General features: G+C 41.4%; 1 protein-coding gene across 1 annotated transcript; it reads right to left on the bottom strand.

Moving 5' to 3' along the window:
- Positions 1-24,165: 24,165 nt before the first annotated feature.
- On the bottom strand, positions 24,166-25,506 carry LOC147903308 (uncharacterized). The gene has a single exon (XM_087372841.1). It carries the CDS (start codon positions 25,076-25,078, stop codon positions 24,452-24,454), a length of 627 nt encoding a protein of 208 aa, XP_087228967.1. The 5' UTR covers positions 25,079-25,506; the 3' UTR covers positions 24,166-24,451.
- Positions 25,507-26,919: the final 1,413 nt, after the last annotated feature.

Below are 26,919 nucleotides of genomic sequence, written 5' to 3'. Positions count from 1 at the left end.
TCTTGTATTTAACAGAAAAAAATTCATATATGTGTCTGTAGCCCTTGCAATGGGAGTTGTCATGGCCTCCGTGATAGACTTCGGGTCACTTTCTGATACAGTTTCTAGATTTGCATTTGTGATCGTGACATCTACATTTTCAGACAAGCTAGCTCCACTTGTGGAAACATGTGCACCTTTAGAACTATAATGGGAGTCCAAAGCATTTCTTGAACATAGAGCATTCAAAAGGCGAGCATTGATTCTAGGAATCCCATTGGTAGCAAGGTCTCCAAGGTCATGCATATCCATCCTCTCAAGGTTGCGCAAACAAATTGAGAGTGATCCAATCATCAGGTTGAGATCAGATGGCCACAAACCATTGAGGGTGAAGTGTCCATAATGATTGTTTCCATGCCCATGGGTAATCATTCCAATGAGTTAAACATGTAATTGCCATGGAGAATCGGTGTCCTTGGACCTCACCCGAAGTCTTGGAATTGCCGTCTTTTTTTGGTCCATCTTATCATGGATTATGCATACATACTTTTTTGGATCCACCATCTCGGAGTACCTACGCCATGCATAGTATAAGTTCCTACAACTTTGTTGCTATATCATATGCATCTTTCTCTCTTCCATCAGCGAATTGCGCTCATCTTGACTTTTTGTGGCTACCAATTGAGCCTTGATCCGGCTGCACAAGCTACATTTAGAGAATTCACTCGTCTTAGCAAGGGCTACATTTTTTAAGTCTAATTTCCAAATCTTGCCAAATGTGGATGTGGATAGGCTTTGATAACCACGTTGATTAAGTGAAGTGTTGACCTCACATAGGATGTCTATCTTCTTATACACGTCAGGTATCACTTGCTATGTCTCTCTAGAACCATCCTGCATGGTTCTACTCTTGTGAGGCATATGCTCTGTGCTATTATCCACAAAGTGTTGAATGAGAGCCCTTCCCATACCTATGTGCTCCCTGCTCCTCCTCATAATCCCTGAATTGCCATGCACATATCACTACACACCACTCTCAAATTGCTCCCTGTATCGATAAAATGATGTCCTTGGAATTCCATGCATCTCATACCATGCTCTACAACAGACATCCCGACCGTTTATCCTAAAGTTGTAGCATATCCTCCCTGTAGTCATGATGCCAAGCCGTTGACAACACATCGTATATAAAGTTTGTACGAGACTCCAAGGAGCTGCCCCAAAAGTTCTTCCTTAGATTCATTAAGAGATCTCGCTCTGCATGTTGGCAACACCTACTCCCACAACAATCGATGGAAGAAACCTGCTGCACCGAATCTAGTGACATTTTGTACATTGGTGTTGGAGGCTCTCTTTGTTTAGGCACCCTATTAATGAAAGTGTACCTTCTTTTCTTTGATGTTGGATCATCCCTTTTCAACATTTGATCATTGACCAACTCATCTATACCAGCAACGTGGTCCATGGGCACATATTGTTGCAATGGGCTTCCTTCAAGTAAGGTAATATGCTTGATGGGCCACTTTACTAGGCTGAGAGAGCCGACATATGACAAGACATTGATTAAGAACAAACTACAACCAAAGAATTTCATAAGACCAACAAAGTTATCCTTGTAGCGGGGGGAGAATGGCACTAGTGCCATTCTCCATGTGGGATTATGGAGAATGGCATTGGTGCCATTCTCCATGTGAATTTGGCTTCCTATGGAGAATTGCATATCCCATCTTTGAAAAGGGGAATGGCACTAGTGCCATTCTCCCCATGCATTGACTTGAGAAAAACATTTGTCTTCATAAGAGGAGAACAGACTAGTGCCATTCTTCCTTTGGAAGTCAAAATTTTGACTTGGGACTTTGCCTTGGGAGAATGCCAATGGTGCCATGCTCCCTTTGCAACACCAAAATTTTATATTAGGACATTGCAATGGAAGAATGGCACTGGTGCCATTCTCCCTTTATGAAGGCAAACTTTGAATCAAGACATTGCATTGGAAGACTGGCACTCGTGCCATTTTCCCTTTGCAAAGCCAAGATTCTGAATCGTGACATTGTAATGGGAGAATGGCACTAGTGCCATACTGTCTTTGTGAAGTAGAAATTTTGAACTTAAAATTTTGGCAGTGGTGCAAATTTAAAATTTAAAATTTAAACTTTGTAATAGGAAAATGGAGAATGGCACTAGTGTCATTCTCCCAATGGAATGTCCTGATTCGGCTTCACAAAGGTAGAAGGGCACCAGTGCCATTCTCCCATTGGAATTAGCGGAATGTCAATCTATAGGTTTAGTTTGTCTAGATTACCACTAGCGGAGAATGGCAGTGATGCCAATCTCATGCTAGCAACTACATAATGACACTGAGATCATCAAACTCACATGCGGAATGGAATCGGACACCACTCTCCTATGATCAAGTCTCCGCTCTGTAGAGTTCATATGGATTTGTGTCAATCTCTGTGGAGAATGGCAGTGGTGCCAATCTCATAGCATGAACTGAAAACATGCACAAGGAATCCTAAACTCACATGTGCATTTGCACTTTTGCCATTATCCTACTGTAGCCAATAAAATTAGGGGAATGTCAATCTATAGGTTTAGTTTGTCTAGATTATTACTAGCGGAGAATGGCAATGATGCCAATCTCATGCTGGCACCTACATAATGACACTGAGATCATCAAACTCACATGTGCCATTTTGACTCTGTGAAGCCAAAACTTTGAATCTGGGAGAATGGCACTAGTGCCATTTCCCCTTTGCACAACCAAGATTTGAATCGGGAAATCACAATGGGAGAATGGCACTGGTGCCATTCCCCCTTTGCAAAGCCAAAGTTTTGAATTGGGACATTGCAATGGGAGAATGGAAGTGGAGCAAATTAAAAAAATTTTAGCTTTGTAAAATGGGGAGATTGGAGGATGATAGTAGTGCCATTCTCCCATTGCAATGCCAGAACTCTCTCTCTCTCTCTCTCTCTCTCTCTCTCTCTCTCTCTCTCTCTCTCTCTCTTTGTGGCTTTGACCTCAGCTCAGACGTGCTCCTCTGTAGGCTGAAGTGCCCTTAACTTGGCAGCTTGAATGCTTATGCTATTTTCACACTAGAGCTGCCTAAGTCCCTCTATGGTGCATTGAATGCATCTGTGCCATGGGTTGGATGGGGCGGGCAATCTTGCCCATCCATGATGTGTGGGTGGTGCCCATGGTGCACCTGTGAGAGTAACTCCTTTTGAATAAAGGTGCACTTGAATTATGTCCTTAATCTACTTGATCTAGATGCTTAATGTTTTAGAATTATCATCCTCCTTAACCCCTAGCCCATCAATTTCTTAAGAAGCACTCTTTAAGGAAATCATCCTCAAGCCATTGTTGTCTTCCATGGATGACTTCTATGTTCACCTTCTTAAGCATTTCTCATTCTCTCTCTACTATGCCAAAGTAACTAATGAACTTCACAAGTGGTCATGCTTGCATTTTATTTAGTAGAAATAATTATAAAGTTTTCATAACATGTATCTTTATGGGAGTTGTATCAAGCGACAAACTAGTTAGGTTGTGTATATTAGTCTTGTCAAAGGAGGAAGTTCATCTCAATAAGAATTTGGAAATATAGTAGCACATGAGTCATAACATCGCAAGGCTTATAGAAAGGCTTTGTGCACAACCAACTAGATTGTCCTAATGCAACGGCTTAAATTTTATGGTCAAGTCATTGACAATCTCGATAAGTGCCCTTCAAATAGATTTTCCCTCTTGACACAGCTAACCCTAGGAACTCATTTTCTTGTTGTTTAAAATTTATGTTTGATAGGATTTGTGTGTGGAATTCCCTTCTATGAGAGAGAGAGAGGCAGAGGTTTGTGAATTTGCACAAAGATGACTTCTACATCACTATGAGTATGTCTAGACAACAATGACTATATTTTTATGTGTTGCTCTTGAAGCTTGCATTCTAAACTCCAATGAGAACTTATTTCAAGCTAAGTAGTTATTGAAGTACATTCTTATGCTCTTGAAAAGACTATAGTTCTTGTCAAGGCCTATTACAAGAGGCTTTTGGAGCCTTGCGTGGTTTATGGAGCCCAAGTGTATACTTGAAGCTCAATGAAAAATCTCTGGCTTCGTATATCTCGCTATCCTTGCTTATTTCTCTAGAAGGATTTTGGCTGACACCAATACTTTAACGTCCCTCTTGTTCTCTGATCATAAGCCAATTTTAATATCCCTTGAGAAGGGTGTAGGGAGGATTCTTAGATCCTAGTTTAATGACAGTGATTTTAATAGGTTACATTAAAAAAAAGTGCATAGGTAGGATAGGTTAAATATATTAAACTTGTTAAATTTGTTTTTTAATGAAATGCAAAAGGTTAAGCTAATGAAGGTAAAAATTTGAAAAACCCTAGTATCTTCTCTTTCATTTCGCTCATTGCCCTATGTTGATCACCTCGCATGTTGTGCTGTGGATCTCCTCATGCGCATAGATTCCTCAAGCGTAGCTTTTCCTCACAATCTCCTCAAGCGTAGATTCCTCATGCACATAGCTTTTCCTCGTGCACGTAGCTTTTCCTCAAGGATCTCACAGAGTCTTAGCAGAGACTCAAGGAGTGGTCGGCGCTTCGTTCATGGACGCCTCCTTAAAGAAGACAAAATCAGCCCGCCTCATTCTTGCAAGATTGGATAATCTGGTTGCCTTCTATTCCAATCGCTACTATAAGTAATCGGTGCTTTATTCGTAGTAGCGAGACTTGGATCAAGTGCATCGAGCAGTCTGAGTCCGTCACGGGTATATCTCTCCTCTCTTTCTTTCAACCCTCCTGTTATCTTGTTGCGCCGATGGTGGAGGAGGAAGCCAAATTGCAAGAAAGAAAGCAAAAAGTTTGAAAATCAAAGAGGAAGCTATCGAACTGATTGAGCATTGTGTTGTTTCCTTCTAGCTCCATCAACTTCACAGCTTTGGTGGAGTTCAGGCTATTGAGTCATTGGTTGCCTTCTGGAATTTCGTAACGTGGATGCACAAACGTAAGCTTTGCCTACGCTCAAACGACCATCAAGCTCCGTGTGACCTCCTTGATTTTGCCCTTGCCTCAAGACTCTCCGTGCGAGCTGTGGTGAGTAAAACTCTGAGACTCCTCTCCAATTCTGCTAAATTGAAATGATTTGTTTGGAATGAATAGAAAGTGATTAAGGGAAAGGCATAAATTGAAATGAGAGAAAAGGTCTTGATTTATTTGAAATGTAGATTGGAAAGTTAAAAGTGATAGTTTGAAACTACTAAATAATTCAAATTTTGAAATATATCTCTTCCCGCCATTGTTCCCTTTTGAATTTTGGATATATAGAGTGGCACTTATGCCATTCTCTCCAATATTAAATTTAAATTCAAATTCATATTGATATTTTTAATTTTAATTTGTATTTCAAATTGAAATTATTCTTTTGAAATTGTATTTCAAAACCTAAATTCTAGTTTTCAAATTTTGATTTCAAGTTAAACTTCAATCTCAACTTTGATTTTCATGATTGAATGGCAAATTTAGAGATTAAAATTCTAATTTTAAATGGAGAATGGCACCAGTGCCATTCTTCAAGACCTCATAAGAAGTCCTTGAGAGTGGCACTAGTGCCAATATCCCTTGAGATAAATAAAATTTTGAAATATAGCCCTTCCCGCCATTGTTCCCTTTTGAATTTTGGATATATAGAGTGGCACTTATGCCATTCTCTCCAATATTAAATTTAAATTCAAATTCATATTGATATTTTTAATTTCAATTTGTATTTCAAATTGAAATTATTCTATTTGAAATTGTATTTCAAAACCGAAATTCTAGTTTTCAAATTTTGATTTCAAGTTAAACTTCAATCTCAATTTTGATTTTCATGATTGAATGGCAAATTTAGAGATTAAAATTCTAATTTTAAATGGAGAATGGCACCAGTGCCATTCTCCAAGACCTCATAAGAAGTCCTTGAGAGTGGCACTAGTGCCAATATCCCTTGAGATAAATTGAAAGACTTGCAACACTAGTCAAGATTTATGTGTAAGATTTGGTACCAAATTAAAAATATCAATGATACAATACCAATAAAATCAATGGAATGCCAATCTACATGTTGAGTTTGTGCAGATTTCCACTGGGATCTACATAATGGAACTTAGATCCCCAAACTCACATGTGTATTGGAACCTGGCACCATTCTCCTATGATCACTGGAATACCCCTCCTATAATATTAGGGTAAACAACTATACCAAGGGAGAATGGTAGTGGTGCCAATCTCTTATTGGGCCCTAGAAAATGGCACTGAGAAGCCTAAACTCACATGCCATTCTTCTATGTTCCACCGATGGAGAATGGCAGTGGTGCCATTCTCTAAAACATGCACAAGGAATCCTAAACTCACATGCGCATTAACACTTTTGCCATTATCCTACTACAGCTAATAAAATTAGTGGAATGTCAATCTATAGGTTTAGTTTGTCTAGATTACCACTAGTGGAGAATGGCAGTGATGCCAATCTCATGCAGGCACCTACATAATGACACTAAGATCAACAAACTCACATGTGGATTAGAATCGGACACCCTTCTCCTATGACCACTGGAATACCCCACCTAGAATAGTAGGGTAAACATTTGTACAAGTGGAGAATGACAGGGTGCAAATCTATTATTAGGCCCCAAAAAATGTCATTGAGAAGCCTAAACTCACATGTGCATGCTTCTCAATGCCATTTTCTAGGGCCTAATAAGAGATTGGCACCACTAGAGAATGGATTTGTGTCAATCTTTGTGGAGAATGCCACCAGTGGAGAATGGCAGTGGTGCCAATCTCATACCAAGACCTTACAAATGGCACAAGGAATCCTAAACTCACATGTGCATTGGCACTTTTGCCATTATACTACTACAACCAATAAAACTTGTGGCATGTCAATCTACAAGTTTAGTTTATCTAGACTGCCACCAGTGGAGGATTGAAGTGATGCCAATCTCATGCAGGCAACTACATAATGACACTGAGATCCTCAAACTCACATGTGGATTGGAATCGGGCACCATTCTCCTATGATCCTTGGAATACCCCTCCTAGAATATTAGGGTAAACATTTGTACAAGCGGAGAATGGCAGTGGTGCCGATCTCTTATTAGGCCCTAGAAAATGGCACTGTGAAGCCTAAACTCACATGTGCAGCCAATAAAATTAGTGGAATGCCAATCTATAGGTTTAGTTTGTCTAGATTACCACTAGTGCAGAAGCCTAAACTCACATGTGCATTCTTCTATGTACTGATCACTGTCTCCGCTGTGTACAAATGTTCACCACTCTCCTATGATCACTGGAATACCCCTCCTAGAATAGTAGGGTAAACATTTGTACAAGTGGAGAATGGTAGTGGTGCCAATCTCATACCATGACCTGATAACATGCACAAGGAATCCTAAACTCACATGTGCATTGGCACTTTTGACATTATCCTACTGCAGCCAATAAAATTAGTGGAATGTCAATCTATAGGTTCAGTTTGTCTAGATTACCACTAGCGGAGAACGGCAGTGATGCCAATCTCATGATGGCAACTACATAATGACACTGAGATCATCAAACTCACATGTGGAATGGAATAGGACACCACTCTCCTATGATCACTGGAATACCCTCCTAGAATAGTAGGGTAAACATTTGTATAAGTGGAGAATGGTAGTGGTGCCAATCTCTTATTAGGCCCTAAGAAATGGCATTGAGAAGCCTAAACTCACATGTGCAAAGATCATATGGAATTGTGTCAATCTCTGTGGAGAATGCCACTAATGGAGAATGGCAGTGGTGCCAATCTCATACCATGACCTAAAAACATGCACAAGGAATCATAAACTCACATGTGCATTCTTCTATGTAGTGATCACTGTCTCCACTGTGTAGAGATCATATGGACTCCTAAACTCACATTTGTATTGGAATCGGACACCACTCTCCCATGATCACTGGAATACCCCTCCTAGAATAGTAGGCTAAACATTTGTACAAGTGGAGAATGGCAGTGGTGCCAATCTCTTATTAGGCCCTAATAAATGGCATTGAGAAGCCTAAACTCACATGTGCATTCTTCTATGTAGTGATCACTCTCTCCGCTGTGTTAAGATCATATGGATTTGTGTCAATCTCTGTGGAGAATGCCACTAGTGGAGAATGGCAGTGGTGCCAATCTCATACCATGACCTAAAAACATGCATAAGGAATCCTAAACTCACATGTGGATTGGCACTTTTGCCATTATAGAATGCCACCAGTGGAGAATGGCAATGGTGCACAAGGAATCCTAAACTCACATGTGCATTCTTCTATGTAGTGATCACTATCTCTGCTGTGTAGAGATCATATGGAATTGTGTCTATCTCTGAGATCATCAAACTCACATGTGGATTGGAATTAGACACCACTCTCCTATGATCACTGGAATACCCCTCCTAGAATAGTAGGGTAAACATTTGTACAAGTGGAGAATGGCAGTGGTGCCAATCTCTTACTAGGCTCTAAGAAATGGCATTGAGAAGCCTAAACTCACATGTGCAGAGATCATATGGAATTGTGTCAATCTCTGTGGAGAATGCCACCAGTGGAGAATGGCAGTGGTGCCAATCTCATACCATGACCTGAAAACATGCACAAGGAATCCTAAACTCACATGTGCATTGGCACTTTTGCCATTATCCTACTGCAGCTAATAAAATTAGTGGAATGTCAATCTATAGGTTTAGTTTGTCTAAATTACCACTAGTGGAGAATGGCAGTGATGCCAAACTCATGCTGGCCCTAAGAAATGGCATTGAGAAGCCTAAACTCACTTGTGCATTCTTCTATGTTGCCTCACATGTGCATTGGCGCTGTGTAGAGATCATATGGAATTGAGTCAATCTCTGTGAAGAATGCCACTAGTGGAGAATGGCAGTGGTGCCAATCTCATACCATGACCTCATAACATGCACAAGGAATCCTAAACTCACATGTGCATTGGCACTTTTGCCATTATCCTACTGTAGCCAATAAAATTAGCGGAATGTCAATCTATAGGTTCAGTTTGTCTAGATTACCACTAGCGGAGAATGGCAGTGATGCCAATCTCATGATGGCAACTACATAATGACATTGAGATCATCAAACTCACATGTGGAATGGAATAGGACACCACTCTCCTATGATCACTGGAATACCCCTCCTAGAATAGTAGGGTAAACATTTATACAAGTGGAGAATGGCAGTGGTGCCAATCTCTTATTAGGCCCTAAGAAATGGCATTGAGAAGCCTAAACTCACATGTACAGAGATCATATGGAATTGTGTCAATCTCTGTGGAGAATGCCACCAGTGGAGAATGGCAATGGTGCCAATCTCATACCATGACCTGAAAACATGCACAAGGAACCCTAAACTCACATGTGCATTCTTCTATATAGTGATCACTGTCTCCGCTGTGTAGAGATCATATGGAATCCTAAACTCACATGTAGAAGAAGGGGAATTGTGTCAATCTCTGAGATCATCAAACTCACATGTGGATTGGAATCAAACACCACTCTCCTATGATCACTGGAATACCCCTCCTAGAATAGTAGGGTAAACATTTGTACAAGTGGAGAATGGCAGTGGTGCCAATCTCTTATTCGGCCCTAAGAAATGGCATTGAGAAGCCTAAACTCACATGTGCAGAGATCATATGGAATTGTGTCAATCTCTGTGGAGAATGCCACCAGTGGAGAATGGCAGTGGTGCCAATCTCATACCATGACCTGAAGACATGCACAAGGAATCCTAAACTCACATGTGCATTGGCACTTTTGCCATTATCCAACTGCAACCAATAAAATTAGTGGAATGTCAATCTATAGGTTCAGTTTGTCTAGATTACCACTAGCGGAGAATGGCAGTGATGCCAAACTCATGCTGGCCCTAAGAAATGGAAATGAGAAGCCTAAACTCACATGTGCATTCTTCTATGTAGTGATCACTATCTCCGCTGTGTAGAGATCATATGGAATTGTATCAATCTCTTATTAGGCCCTGGAATGTCAATCTATAGGTTTAGTTTGTCTAGACTACCACTAGTGGAGAATGGCAGTGATGCCAAACTCATAATGGCACCTACATAATGACACTGAGATCATCAAAATTAGATGTGGATTGGAATCGGACACCACTCTCCTATAATGACTGGAATACCCCTCCTAGAATAGTAGGGTAAACATTTGTACAAGTGGAGAATGGCAGTGGTGCCAATCTCTTATTAGGCCCTAGGAAATGCCATTGAGAAGCCTAAACTCACATGTGCATTCTTCTATGTAGTGATCACTGTCTCCGCTGTGTAGAGATCATATGGAATTGTGTCAATCTCTGTGGAGAATGCCACCAGTGGAGAATGGCAGTGGTGCCAATCTCATACCATGACCTGATAACATGCACAAGGAATCCTAAACTCACATGTGCATTGGCACTTTTGCCATTATCCTACTGTAGCCAATAAAACTAGTGGAATGTCAATCTATAGGTTTAGTTTGTCTAGATTACCACTAGCGGAGAATGGCAGTGATGCCAATCTCATGATGGCAACTACATAATGACACTGAGATCATCAAACTCACATGTGGAATGGAATAGGACACCACTCTCCTATGATCATTGGAATACCCCTCCTAGAATAGTAGGGTAAACATTTGTACAAGTGGAGAATGGTAGTGGTGCTAATCTCTTATTAGGCCCTAAGAAATGGCATTGAGAAGCCTAAACTTGCATGTGTAGAGATCATATGGAATTGTGTCAATCTCTGTGGAGAATGCCACCAGTGGAGAATGGCAGTGGATCCAATCTCATACCATGACCTAAAAACATGCACAAGGAATCCTAAACTCACATGTGCATTCTTCTATGTAGTGATCACACTGTCTCCGCTGTGTAGAGATCATATGGAATCCTAAACTCACATGTAGAAGAAGGGGAATTGTGTCAATCTCTGAGATCATCAAACTCACATGTGGATTGGAATCGGACACCACTCTCCTATGATCATTGGAATACCCCTCCTAGAATAGTATGGTAAACATTTGTACAAGTGGAGAATGGCAGTGGTGCCAATCTCTTATTATGCCCTAAGAAATGGCATTGAGAAGCCTAAACTCACATGTGCAGAGATCATATGGAATTGTGTCAATCTCTGTGGAGAATGCCACCAATGGAGAATGGCAGTAGTGCCAATCTCATACCATGACTTGAAAACATGCACAAGGAATCCTAAACTCACATGTGCATTGGCACTTTTGCCATTATCCTACTGCAGCCAATAAAATTAGTGGAATGTCAATCTATAGGTTCAGTTTGTCTAGATTACCACTAGCAGAGAATGGCAGTGATGCCAATCTCATGATGGCAACTACATAATGACACTGAGATCATCAAACTCACATGTGGATTGGAATTGGACACCACTCTCCTATGATCACTGGAATACCCCTCGTAGAATAGTAGGGTAAACATTTGTACAAGTGGAGAATGACAGTGGTGCCAATCTCTTATTAGGCCCTAAGAAATGGCATTGAGAAGCCTAAACTCACATGTGCATTCTTCTATGTAGTGATCACTATCACCGCTGTGTAGAGATCATATGGAATTGTGTCAATCTCTGTGGAGAATGCCACCAGTGGAGAATGGCAGTGGTGCCAATCTCATACCATGACCTGAAAACATGCACAAGGAATCCTAAACTCACATGTGGATTAGCACTTTTGCCATTATAGAATGCCACTAGTGGAGAATGGCAATGGTGCACAAGGAATCCTAAACTCACATGTGCATTCTTCTATGTAGTGATCACAGTCTCCGCTGTGTAGAGATCATATGGAATTGTGTCAATCTCTTGAGATCATCAAACTCACATGTGGATTGGAATCGGACACCACTCTCCTATGATCACTGGAATACCCCTCCTAGAATAGTAGGGTAAAGATTTGTACAAGTGGAGAATGGCAGTGGTGCCAATCTCTTATTAGGCCCTAAGGAATGTCATTGAGAAGCCTAAACTCACATGTGCATTCTTCTATGTAGTGACCACTGTCTCCGCTGTGTAGAGATCATATGGAATTGTGTCAATCTCTGTGGAGAATGCCACCAGTGGATAATGGTAGTGGTGCCAATCTCATACCATGACCTGAAAACATGCACAAGGAATCCTAAACTCACATGTGCATTCTTCTATGTAGAGATCACTATCTCTGCTGTGTAGAGATCATATGGAATTGTGTCAATCTCTGAGTTAATCAAACTCATATGTGGATTGGAATCGGACACCGCTCTCCTATGATCACTGGAATACCCCTCCTAGAATAGTAGGGTAAACATTTGTACAAATGGAGAATGGTAGTGGTGCCAATCTCATACCATGACCTGAAAACATGCACAAGGAATCCTAAACTCACATGTGCATTGGCACTTTTGCCATTATCCTACTGCAGCCAATAAAATTAGTGGAATGTCAATCTATAGGTTCAGTTTGTCTAGATTACCACACCTCTCCTATGATCACTGGAATACCCCTCCTAGAATAGTAGGGTAAACATTTGTACAAGTGGATAATGGTAGGGGTGCCAATCTCTTATTAGGCCCTAATAAATGGCATTGAGAAGCCTAAACTCACATGTGCATTCTTCTATGTAGTGATCATTGTCTCCATTGTGTAGAGATCATATGGAATTGTGTCAATCCCTGTGGAGAATGCCATCAATAAAGAATGGCAGTGGTGCCAATCTCATACCATGGCCTGAAAATATGCACAAGGAATCCTAAACTCACATGTGCATTGGCACTTTTGCCATTATCCTACTTTCATTCTCTGCTAGTGGTAATGTGCATTCTTCTATGTAGTGATCACTGTCTTGGCTGTGTAGAGATCATGTGGAATTGTGTCAATCTCTGAGGAGAATGCCACCAGTAGAGAATGGCAGTGGTGCCAATCTCATACCATGACCTGAAAACATGCATAAGGAATCCTAAGCTCACATGTGCATTCTTCTATGTAGTGATCACTGTCTCCGCTATGTAGAGATCATATGGAATTGTGTCAATCTCTGTGTAGAATGCCACCAGTGGAGAATGGTAGTGGTGCCAATCTCATACCATGACCTGAAAACATGCACAAGGAATCCTAAACTCACATGTGCATTCTTCTATGTAGTGATCACCGTCTCCACTGTGTAGGGATCATATAGAATTGTGTCAATCTCTGAGATCATCAAACTCACATGTGGAATGGAATAGGACACCACTCTCCTATGATCATCACCAATCTCATACCATGACCTGAAAACATGCACAAGGAATCCTAAACTCACATGTGCATTGGCACTTTTGCCATTATCCTACTGCCATTCCCCGCTAGTGGTAATGTGCATTCTTCTATGTAGTGATCACAGTCTCTGATGTGTAGAGATCATATGGAATTGTGTCAATCTCTGTGGAGAATGCCACCAGTTGAGAAGGGAGTGGTGCCAATCTCATACAATGACGTGAAAACATGCACAAGCAATCCTAAACTCACATGTGCATTGGCACTTTTGCCATTATCCTACTAAAGCCAATAAAATTAGTGGAATGTCAATCTATAGGTTTAATTTGTCTAGATTACCACTAGCAGAGAATTGCAGTGATTGCCAATCTCATGCTTGCCCTAAGAAATGGCATTGAGAATCCTAAACTCACATGTGCATTCTTCTATGTAGTGATCATTGTCTCTGCTGTGTAGAGATCATATGGAATTGTGTCAATCTCTTATTAGGCCAATGTCTTATTAGGAGAATGGTAGTGGTGCCAATATAATATCATGACCTGAAAACATGCACAAGGAATCCTAAACTCACATGTGCATTGGCACTTTTGCCATTATCCTACTTTCATTCTCCGCTAGTGGAAATGTGCATTCTTCTATGTAGTGATCAGTGTCTCCACTGTGTAGAGATCATGTGGAATTGTGTCAATCTTTGAGGAGAATGCCACCAGTGGAGAATGGCATTGGCGCCAATCTCATACCATGACCTGAAAACATGCACAAGGAATCCTAAACTCACATGTGCATTCTTCTATGTAGTGATCACTGTCTCCGCTATGTAGAGATCATATGGAATTATGTCAATCTCTGTGTAGAATGCCACCAGTGGAGAATGGTAGTGGTGCCAATCTCATACCATGACCTGAAAACATGCACAAGGAATCCTAATCTCACATGTGCATTCTTCTATGTAGTGATCACTGTCTCCACTGTGTAACTGTGTAGAGATCATATGGAATTGTGTCAATCTCTGAGATCATGAAACTCATATGTGGAATGGAATAGGACACCACTCTCCTATGATCATCACCAATCTCATACCATGACCTAAAAACATGCACAAGGAATCCTAAACTCACATGTGCATTGGCGCTTTTGCCATTATCCTACTGCCATTCTATGCTAGTGGTAATATGCATTCTTCTATGTAGTGATCACAGTCTCCGATGTGTAGAGATCATATGGAATTGTGTCAATCTCTGTGGAGAATGCACTAGTGGAGAATGGTAGTGGTGCCAATCTCATACCATGACCTGAAAACATGCACAAGGAATCCTAAACTCACATGTGCATTGGCACTTTTGCCATTATCCTACTGCAACCAATAAAATTAGTGGAATGTCAATCTATAGGTTTAATTTGTCTAGATTACCACTAGCGGAGAATGGCAGTGATTGCCAATCTCATGCTTGCCCTAAGAAATGGCATTGAGAATTCTAAACTCACATGTGCATTCTTCTATGTAGTGATCATTGTCTTCGCTGTGTAGAGATCATATGGAATTGTGTCAATCTCTTATTAGGCCAATCTCTTATTAGGATAATGGCAGTGGTGCCAATCTAATACCATGACCTGAAAACATGCATAAGGAATCCTAAACTCACATGTGCATTGGCACTTTTGCCATTATCCTACTGCCATTCTCCGCTAGTGCTAATGTGCATTCTTCTATGTAGTGATCATTGTCTCCGCTGTGTAGAGATCATATGGATTTGTGTCAATCTCTGTGGAGAATGCCACCACTGGAGAATGGCAGTGGTGCCAATCTCATACCATGACCTGAAAACATGCACAAGGAATCCTAAACTCACATGTGCATTGGCACTTTTGCCATTATCCTACTACCATTCTCCGCTAGTGGTAATGTGCATTCTTCTATGTAGTGATCACAGTCTCCGATGTATAGATATCATATGGAATTGTGTCAATCTCTGTGGAGAATGGAAGTGGTGCCAATCTCATACCATGACCTAAAAACATGCACAAGGAATCCTAAACTCACATGTGCATTGGCACTTTTGCCATTATCCTATTGCCTTTCTCTGCTAGTGGCAATGAGCATTCTTCTATGTAAAGATCACAGTCTCCAATGTGTAGAGATCATATGGAATTGTGTCAATCTCTATGGAGAATGCCACCAGTGGAGAATGGCAATGGTGCCAATCTCATACCATGACCTGAAAACATGCACAAGGAATCCTAAATTCACATGTGCATTGGCACTTTTGCCATTATCCTACTGCATCCAATAAAATTAATAGAATGTCAATCTATAGGTTCAGTTTGTCTAGATTACCACTATCAGAGAATGGCAGTGATGCCAATCTCATGCTGTCTAGACTACCACTAGTGTGGAATGGAGTCGGACACCACTCTCCTATGATCACTGGAAGACCCCTCCTAGAATAGTAGGGTAAACATTTGTACAAGTGGAGAATGGTAGTGGTGCCAATCTCTTATTAGGCCCTAAGAAATGGCATTGAGAAGCCTAAACTCACATGTGCATTCTTCTATGTAGTGATCACTATCTCCGCTGTGTAGAGATCATATGGAGTTGTGTCAATCTCTGTGGAGAATGCCACCAGTGGAGAATGGCAGTGGTGCCAATCTCATACCATGACCTCAAAACATGCACAAGGAATCCTAAACTCACATGTGCATTGGCTCTTTTGCCATTATCCTACTGCAGCCAATAAAATTACTGGAATGTCAATCTATAGGTATAGTTTGTCTAGATTACCACTAGCGGAGAATGGCAGTGATGCCAATCTCATGCTGGCAACTACATAATGACATTGAGATCATCAAACTCACATGTGGAAGGGAATAGGACACCACTCTTCTATGATCACTGGAATACCCCTCCTAGAATAGTAGGGTAAACATTTGTAGAAGTGGAGAATGGCAATGGTGCCAATCTCTTATTAGGCCCTAAGAAATGGCATTGAGAAGCATAAATTCACATGTACAGAGATCATATGGATTTGTGTCAATCTCTGTGGAGAATGCCACTAGTGGAGAATGGCAGTGGTGCCAATCTCATACCATGACCTAAAAACATGCACAAGGAATCCTAAACTCACATGTGCATTCTTCTATCTAGTGATCAACGTCTCCACTGTGTAGAGATCATATGGAATTGTGTTAATCTCTGAGATTATCAAACTCACGTGTGGAATGGAATAGGACACCACTCTCCTATGATCACTGGAACCCCTCCTAGAATAGTAGGGTAAACATTTTTACAAGTGGAGAATGGCAGTGGTGCCAATCTCTTATTAGGCCCTAAGAAATGGCATTGAGAAGCCTAAACTCACATGTGCAGAGATCATATGGATTTGTGTCAATCTCTATGGAGGAGAATGGCAGTGGTGCCAATCTCATACCATGACCTGAAAACATGCACAAGGAATCCTAAACTCAAATGTGCATTCTTCTATGTAGTGATCACTGTCTCCGCTGTGTATAGATCATATGGAATTGTGTCAATCTCTGTGGAGAATGCCACCAGTGGAGAATGGCAGTGGTGCCAGTCTCATACCATGACCTCAAAACATGCACAAGGAATCCTAAACTCACATGTGCATTTGCACTTTTGCCATTATCCTACTCCAGCCAATAAAATTAGTGGAATGTCAATCTATAGGTTTAGTTTGTCTAGATTACCACTAGCGGAGAATGGCAATGATGCCAATCTGATGCTGGCAACTACATAATGTCACTGAGATCATCAAACTCACATGTGGAATGGAATCGGACACCACTCTCCTATGATAACTGGAATACCCCTCCTAGAATAGTAGGGTAAACATTTGAGCATATATCCTCTTAATTTACATTAATCCTTAACTAACCATGCACATAACTAAATTAGCCACCATATTATTATTCTATTTTCCTCCTAGGTTTGGGATGCAAAACATTCCTAGTCCCAAGATGATGCATCTAAATATGGAAGGGTTTGAGATTGTGCATCCAAGTTAACCTTTTGTTAATACAAGAACAACTTCAATCCTAAGCTTTCATCATTATGGGATGCAAATATTGATATACAATTCATCTTCAATCCCCATGGCGCAGTAGCATACTGCACATCATACATGACGAAAGCAGACACGACCACAACAAAAGCACTCAAAGAAGCCTTCGACCGTAGTGCAAACAATGTCAGCACAATCAAGCGTCTGCAAAAGATTGATAACACATTGATAAACACTCAAGAATTAAGCTCCCAACAAGCTGCCTATACTATGCTATCTTTACCATTGACAAGTTGCTTGAGACAATTCACCTTTATAAATACTAACTTCCAAGAAGATAGAACACTTTTGCTAAAAAGGAAAGCATCTTTGCAAAATTTGGTTGATCATGACACTGACATATTCTTCAAGGACATCATTCAAAAGTATTCCAAGCAACAACAAGCATCGCAGAGCATTTGCTTAGCCGAATACGCGAGTAAATACAAAACAGTGAAAGGCAAACATGTAAAAGCGAAGAAGGAACAAATAATATGATTTGTGCATTTCAATCAATATAAAGACCCAACTTGCTTCTACCACGAGAACTTCCTGCTCTATATCTCCTTCGAGCAATCAAAGAACACAATTAACACAACAAGCAAAGCGTGGACAGATGCATATCACGAACATATAGCAACCATCAAGGGAAATAGAGACAAATTAACCAAGACAATACTTCAAACGAATAATAGTAGCAACTCATCATAAACATCTAGAACAGATTCATCTAGCCATTATAGCTACAACATCGAGACATACAAAACATAACCTAGAAGCCAACCAACCCACAATCATCCTTCTCATAAAACATACAAGCTAATGCCAAACAAAGATAACCATAACACAATCGAAAAGCTAAATGCAAAGCAACAACTCTCCCACGATGACATCATACTATGAAAGATATTGAATCCCACAGAAGCGATTCACCTTTTCCTTACAAGAGACACTTGCACTAGCAAAACATTAACCTTGCAAGCAAATAGTCCAAGGGCTACTCCGCAACTCCGCACAAGCAATTGAATCCGACATTGACTTACCAACTGCATTATTAACGACATATATAAATAGGGCCGTATTTAATGTAGGTGGATTAATGATCCATTCAGCCATGCACTTACCACTCATGACCCATTCGGTAGCAAATCTCACAGGCGAAAGGGAAGAGAAGATTCGAGGCTATGAGCTAAGAATCACAATGCGGTAAAAAGAGCAAAAATTCATCCAGACACTGAACACAATTAGAATTTTGCAGCATGACGATGGTGACTTGTATGACAACCGACAGCTAACATCGATATTACTCACCTTTTCTATATATATGCACAAAAAGAAAAGAACAACCAACACATATTCAACAGCCTAGCTCGTGCCGCTCACATTCTCCATGCAATTGACGAAAAAAGCAAGACATGTAGCAAACAAGTTACAGCCCCTGTAAACCCTCAAGCAATAGTTGGCTTGCATGCAACTTTGGCATTGAAATAAGGAATGATAGTCGACATCTGCAGTGAACATAGACATTCCTGATAGGCTAGTCAATGGTGTTGATGGCACATTTTAACATGTCAGTGTTAGCGAGCAGTATATACGATAGTATGGATAGACTTCCACAGCAACAACATTGGCTCAAAAATACGATACAAAAATCAGCGCCTATACAACGTTGCACCAAGATCGACACCAATACAACAGATCACAAAAGAATTCCAAGTTGGCAAGAATTCTCTAGATATAATTACAAGAAAGTAATTCCCAATACACAACCAGCCAATGCAAGAACAATATGCAAAAGAGATGCTAATTCGAACAACATCGACAATGGCAGTGCCCTCTACCTACCTCCTCATACATCATAGCAATTAATATGCTAAGACCAAGTGAAGCGTTCACTTTGACTACACATCTCTCAAGCTCTTTGGCAAGTCTAGTGAATTTTTTACCTTGTTATTTGTGTTGATCCATATCATCCCATGAACAGGTATGGCAATACCATTTATCCCAAAGTTGACATTATAATGGCTCTTTCATCTTCAAGCATTCACTCTCAATGAGAGTTTTTTAGAGTAGAATGATGAGAGAAAAAGTTAGCCTCACACTCTTGTCTGTGATGACCTATGCATTGGACCAAAGGGGTTGCACTGTGAGCACAAGCACAAACTTGGAGCCTCTCCACCTGGTCCATGGATCCCGAAAATGAGAGTGAAAGCACTAGCAAGAGTGGAGTATCCCCGGCTTAGTTGGGTCTACACCATTAGTCGCAATGTGAAAATCAGGCCAAAGAAAGAACCCCAAATATGTGTAGGATGCGACGACCTCCACTAGTAATCTATCCAATGTGGATTGCTCTCTGTGCATGGCTGTCCAAGATGTGTCAAAGAAGGTTGACCTTCAAATCATGTGTCTCGTAGAAGGTATGGAGTGCATCCAATTACCACTAGAGGCCCCTAGCTAAAGAGGAGAATAAGACCATATTGTCTACATAGAGGAGAGTCTCGATCAAGGAGCTGGTGAGAGAGCAATCTGTCCCTCCTAGTATCTCAATAAAGGTCTCAAGCTCATCAATGTTTAGGCCAAATAGAGTTGGTGATAGTGAAGAACCCTGTTTGACCCCCGATATGTTCATGATCTTGGAGCTACCCAAACCTTGCCTAAGACCTCTCATAGAGGGCCATGACTAATCTAGGGACTCTATCCCCCCCTAAAGGTCCTCATAAATGTAACTTTATTCTCCCCTTAAGGTCCTCATAAGCAATCAAGTGGAGAAACTCCAAGTTTTCTTATTGTCATGGAGGATCCATAGTAAGCCGTCAAACCCACACCAAATCATTCTCATTGAGTTTGCGGTATCCCCATGATAGCTTTATGCAACAGTCTAGGTAATCACATACCTCTATTGAGTTAGGGATTATGGTTCCTCGACCTCAAGATGACACAAGTTAACATGCTTGCTTAGAGGCTCCATCTATTCAACTGATTGCATCTGGTTTTTCAGTCTTATAGATAAAGTTTCTTTCTTTCTTTCTAATTTTTTCCCCTATCTTGTAGGAATGGTGCCAACTATCTTGAATCACAAAGTTATCCTAGATATTGGTCAAATATGCTATTTAGCATTGTCTAGGACTCTTTCATCTCTAATAAATATAATGCTTACAACATGGTCCATGATGCCTAATAGGTAGGTAGCTATCATTACTTCAAATAAGCAAGTACATGGGACAATATACCTAGATGAATCCAAGAACATTCCGAAACTCATCCTCTAAAAACACAACATAGTGCAGTTTCAATCTCATGATAGTACTCATAAGATTGTACTCATAAATTGAAATCAGAAACTCCATCACGCATAGCAAGGACTAGCTACTATGACATCCCCACTGACGACATCAGCGCCCAACAATGGGTGTAAACCATAGTATAAAAATATGCTTACACAAAAAAAATCCACACACCCACACATACTTGAGCATCCATTCATACAAAGTCTTCATGCTGAGTTTCTATTGGCACTCCGGAGGTGAAGGGCAAACTCAACCATGACGAAGGCTAGCACTAAAGGAGAAGGCTAATCAAAAAGTACATGAAACAACCTCAAACATCTTTCACTAGCTCTTCTCTCTTCCTCATTTTCCACAATCTTGTTATCTTATCTTTATCTTTCATAGGTTAGGCTTTATACTATTGACTTCAATGAGAGGCTTGAGGGCCAAAATAAATACCTTCATTTATGAGGACATAAATCCTCGAGGGATATGTTTTGTTCAAAGCTACCCCTAGTTAGCTTGTACCTAGCTAGGCTTAATTAGCCTAGGTATTAGTCTCAAAAGCCTAAGGACTCCCTATATTAGCTAAGCCTCAGGGTTGAGGCCGAATGTATTTAGGAGCCATATTGATCTAGGGCTATGGATATAGCCTAGCCGAGGAGTGTAATAATGCAAGACTTAGACTAGATCTAGTTCCCATTAGGAGGGCTTTTCTTGAAAACTACGCTTACTCTAGGAAACGCATGGAGATTTTCGAAATGGTGGACTATTTATCGCTTAACCCTCAATTTTTGGATTATGTGTTATCTACTTTGATTTATCAGGACCTTAAGGGGGGAATAATGTTGCATTTCAACCTTGGTTATCTTGTACCTAACCACGTCTACTAGGCTCAAGGTTGACGTCCAATGTATCGAGGATCCGTATAGATCTAAAGATAGGGGTACAATCTCGCTAGGGGTGGGTAACAACCCAAGGCTTGGACTAGACCTAGCAAGGATAAGATGTCGTGGAGATTATAAGAATAGCAGACTACTTACAGCTTAACTCAGAATAGGAGTCGTCAACTTCTAGTCGTGGAATCCTATGGTTTGGGAGCCTGCTGAGGGCTATCTCTAGAATTGAGGACCTATAGTTGGACGGTGAGCCTCCAACTCCCGATTTCATGTGTTATCTTGCGACAGAGCATATCTTTTGTTGGACGACACCCTGTCTTAGTTTCCTCATTGCACTTTTCTCTCTTATGCAACTCATGACTTTGTGTGGTAAGGTTGTTACTCAGGATGTTTACTCAATGTATGGGGACCTTATACAATTGTTGCAGTTAATAACAGCCAAAGGCAAGAAAAAAAAAGAGAAACTACAGAGATGCTACGCCTCCCTCTCCCGTATGCCTGATATGCCTGATGAAGTACACACTCGAGTAAAACTACAGCCATGGGAAGGCTGGAAGTGATGCTAATTGCTACTAGGTGAGCCCTGTCACACCACCACAATGCAACCGATGCAACTCTCACTTGACAGGTGACGGACCTGACCAAATGTCAAAGTTCCTTCTTGCAAAAAACTTCACCCTTCAATTGGAGATGAACTCGGTTGTTGAACCACTAGGCTCTGATTACCACGTCAAACAATAGAGAGATGCTTTCACGCAGCCAACACCCTGCAGCGGAAAATTGAAACAACTCCGTGTGCACGCAATTGTATAAGGAATAAACACAAACACAGAATCCATAGGAAGTAATATAGTGGAAATATGTATAGAAAAAAGCTTCAAAATGGTCATACCCTAATACAATGTACCACCACTAGCAGCCTGGATGCTACTTCGATGTGGACCTTTGGCTCACCTGCATGCTACCTTCTATCTCTGCCTGGCACCTGTCAACTATGTCAGCTTGTGCTCTCTAGGAGCCCACCTTGCACGAAAATATCACGGTAAATTCAGAAAATATTGCTGTAATATGTCAGGGCATTTCTTCCAGAACTTGGTTGACTCTTTCAGTCTGGCCATCTGATTATGGGTGGTAGGCTGAACTGAACAATAGATTCGAACAGAGAAATCCAAAAGTGACTGGTCAACTTAGGATCTCTGTCGGAGACGATGTTCTTGGGCAATCCATGGTGTCGAAAGATATGTTGGATGTCCGGAGCCTGTGCACTGCTTTTGGCAAGCTAAGGGACAGACCGAAGCCAGAATACAGAGAAATAACAAATACGAATATTCTCAAGTACTAACCTGACATGAGAGGTTTTTGGTTCCAATCTCAGGTGGCTTAAGTTGAGCAAAGCTAAATTTCAATAGTCTGCCATAACTCAATCTGTCTATCATCTTGGCAGCAAAGAATTTGTTGTACCTAAGGCAACACAACAGAGTGCTAGCTTTTCCTTTCTCAAACATGGGGTGACACGATTATCAGGAGTGTAGGCTGATAAATCATCAGACTTTGTAACATCTGCCAATAGAACTGCCAGCTAGAATCTAATAGCTAGCTAATACCTACAAGTTACCTTGAAGCTAGTAAGTAGCTGATAACTAGTACCTAGTTGGTAGCTAGTAGCTTCTAATAACTCCTAGCTGGTTCGTAACTAGCAGCTATCTGGTAACTAGAAGTCAGATGGTAAGTAGTAGCTAACTGATGACTGGTAGCTACGGAGGGTTATCTAGTAAATTTCAAGTACTTGAAACCAACTAGTAACAACTAACTGGCAAGAATGCAAGTGCAGGTCAAAGAACCAAACAAAGATGTATGTTCAAATAAACCAATTGAAACACTGCATCATTAGGTGTTTTGTTGCATACAGGTGGTGTGAACCAGAAATTGAGAGACATGCCCAACCACGTGCATAATCACCGAGAGGCAAACCTGCTTCATACATTCTACAAATGGATACAAGTAATACTCTTGTTATGTCCTTAAATCCTATAGAAAACTCCCCTGGTCAAGGCTCTTTTTGGGTTGGTTTGTAGTTTTTCATGTTTTATGGTTGCTCATTTCATAAGGTTTGCGATCAGAGCAAGCACTTTATTGCTAGCCTCATGCTGCGAATCCAAAATTTTCAAGTTGGATCCAGCTAAGGGACCGACCGAAGCCAGAATACAGAGAAATAACAAATACGAATATTCTCAAGTACTAACCTGATATGAGAGGTTTTTGGTTCCAATCTCAGGCGGCTTAAGTTGAGCAAAGCTAAATTTCAATAGTCTGCCATAACTCTGAATGTCGAGAAAAATGAAATGGAGTTGTATAAAAATCCAAGCAGAGTAAACGTAAACAGATGTAAAGACGTAGCAACCATGAGTTCTCAAGCCATAAGCGGCTACGTTAGCTGTTTTCTGACTGTGACACTCAATTTCAAGTCCTCTGCAGCGCAGCAGCGCTGTGTTGTTGGCAATCCAGGCGGAACACTAAGTTTCCTGTAAGATTTCCTTCAGGGCGAATGACAAAACTTCTAGCCACTGCGAAACGTAAAGTAGAACAGGCACGAAGAGGCGGAACTTTCCATCGTGGCTCATAATCAGGCTCTCAAACCATACTCATACGATTCAATAGCTTCGAAACATAGGATATTCTTTATGATAACAGAATTCTCTTACAAACGATAATCCTGTAGAAACGCTTAAAATGAAGAAAACATCCGTGAAAGGACAATGCTAAGCTTTTGCCCCTTGTTCCGAAACGCTAAAACGAGCTGCATCGAAACAAGTCTCAAGCATGGCTCAACGATTCTATACAAAGCCACGGCAAAGCTTGCCACAATTTGCAATATTAGGCGTCGGCAAAAAGAGCCCTGCTTCTTTTCCGTCGTCGACGGTTCTAAGCACACAAAAGTGTCGCTATAGACGCGGCCATAGATAAGAACGTGACCACGAGGAAGACGAAGAAAAGAACCCACTTCCGCTTGAATTTGTTGAAATACGACTCTCCAGGTTCTTGGTACCGTACTTCAAATTCATCTTCTGGCACAGTCTCTCCGGGTCTCATCTTGAGCCTCTTGAGGTTCTCGGTGGCGAGGCCAAGGGTGAGCTTGTGACAGCGCCGTTGGTACTTGAATCCATTGATGCACCTCAGAGTTTGCGCCATAGCCGCGTAGAAGATGGCGTGTCCGAGGGCGCAAAGCAGAATAGGCATCCAGAAGTGCCGACAATGGAGCCTTGTAGACTGCACTACGCCAGTAAACAGAATCGCTAAGAAGAGGAAGAAAAACTGAAACATCTTCCACAGCTCCTTCTTCTGCATATCCACCGACATCTTCTTCTCCAGCGTCTTCTCAAAATGAACCTGCACTATGGTGTTGAGAGCTTGCATGGCGGTCTCACGGGCCACAAAGACAGGAGTTCGTTCCGAAGGGTCTTGATCGCTGTCAACGTAGACGGTCATCTGGCTGGAAGGCGAAAGCTTTCGAGGATCCAACCCTTCCATTTCTCGTTTCTTGGCCTCCATAGACGGGAAAATCTCTCTGCTTCTCAGGTTGTGCAATCGAGGACTACTACCCCTATCCAAGATCTCCGACAGAGGAGCTTGCTACATGTTAAGGCTCAGCTGGGAGCTCATCGGAGCGCTGGCAGCGATTGCAATGTAAGCTGCGGTTCGTGCTACGGTTGGTATGGTGTGTGCTCCGAATCAAGATGCGGCGGTGATTGTGGATGGAATTACGATTTGGAGCTAAAATTCCACAGTTCACGGCTCTGTTTTGAGGAAGCCAGTTCCGTCCATCGCCAATCAGCTTAGCTTATCAGCACAGATCGAGCAACACCATCGGCATTCATCTACGCTTATCACCACTGATCACTGTGCACACAACTGTAGAGAGTGTTGACTCAAGTCCACCTACAGTGTTGACTCAATTTGACCGGCCTCTCAAGTCATCCTTTCACATAGGATGCTCTCCGCTCACATCGGAGCTTGGAACTTGGAAGTACTCCTTATAAAAGCCTACCTTCATTGGATGCTTTGCTTCCACTTGGGAACCCGTGCTTCGAGGCCGTTCCCTTCCCACGACGGGCTATCTCACCACATCCGAGCATTTACCACCATAGCCGACTTCCATCCCAAAGGCTTGTGCATAGCATCCAACCACCAATTGAGTCTCCAGCTTTTCTATGAGCACCATTATGCCCGAGTAGAGAGTGTATTTCTCTCTATCCAACTCCAGCGGAGCAAAGATTTGCTACGATCTAGCAGCGATTTCTCAGGGCTAGACAGCGGCATTTTTGGGTGAATTTGCCACCATAGCGTGTTGCGGGGGAACAGCCTGTTACGCAGAAACTGACCTTTAGTGTATCTTTTCAAAGAAACCGACCTTTAGTGTATTTTTTACATGCTATTATGCTAACAATACCTAGCCTTTATTGTACAAATTACATTTTGGAGATAAGGGCCTACTTGGTAACTGGCATTGTTGCAAGCTCTGCATTTTCATTTTAAAGACCCATTTTAACCTGCAAAACCCAATTCTGTATGAGAGAGAACTTTATTTTAGGGCAGTTACACACCGCCAGTCCTCGCCTAAGCGACAGCTATTCTAAGGGGGGGGGGATCGCTTACACACTGGCAACAACATCCATAAGGAGTTAATGATGGGGATTGCTTGCACAGCCTTGCTCAGTCCTAGTCACCCTGCTTTGCATAGCTCCCCGAAAATCCTGATTGGTGGAGAGTTGGCAGATGTGGGGAAGCTCCCTCGCCCGAAATCCTCATTGAACAAGGCAAGGGAGCATTTTCTTTGATTGGTTAGTCTGCAGACAAGTGTGTAACTAGCCTTATCCAATTAGAAAGTTTGTTTTGTCCTAGCAATGATGGGAAGGACTCTAGGCTTGGCTATAATAATCTCTTCATATGTGAAGCCTATTTAATATCATTGCTACATCCCAACATCTAGACAAACAACTTGGGTACCAAGTAAAGCTGTAGCATTTATTGCCGGAGTGTCTTGTCCAAATCTTGTCCATCAAGTCATAACCAAGGGTTTGTGGTAGAAACAAATTTTTTGCCATTGTCGTACTTTTAAGTGTTCCCATGCATGCAAGTTTGCTAGTCGCACTTTCAAGACTCCTTTCTGTGCGGCGTATGATGCATTGAAGACTCCTTTCTATGTGCAAAGTATCATGCATGCGAGTCGGGTATTGTTGTTGCTCGAGCTACCACCTAGGTCTAACTACCACCCTTTTGACCTTTTGATAAGCCTAACCACCAAACAATCCCGAGGGTGAGTCAATGAATTAGATTCATAGTTCACTCATTTTTCCAACCTTCCCCTTGATGAACAATTGATAATGCTTCAT

The sequence above is a fragment of the Dipteris shenzhenensis genome, chromosome 3, assembly GCF_047967505.1.
Source record: "Dipteris shenzhenensis isolate YYH24624 ecotype China chromosome 3, Dip_SZ_1.0, whole genome shotgun sequence".
Taxonomy (NCBI): Eukaryota; Viridiplantae; Streptophyta; class Polypodiopsida; order Gleicheniales; family Dipteridaceae; genus Dipteris; species Dipteris shenzhenensis.
Note: the sequence above shows the minus strand (reverse complement) of the source record. Positions and strands in the feature narration are given on the sequence as shown.

Bases quoted from the DNA above. Each gene is read 5' to 3' on its own strand.
- LOC147903308 (XM_087372841.1), bottom strand. From the start codon at position 25,078: ATGGAGGCCAAGAAACGAGAAATGGAAGGGTTGGATCCTCGAAAGCTT.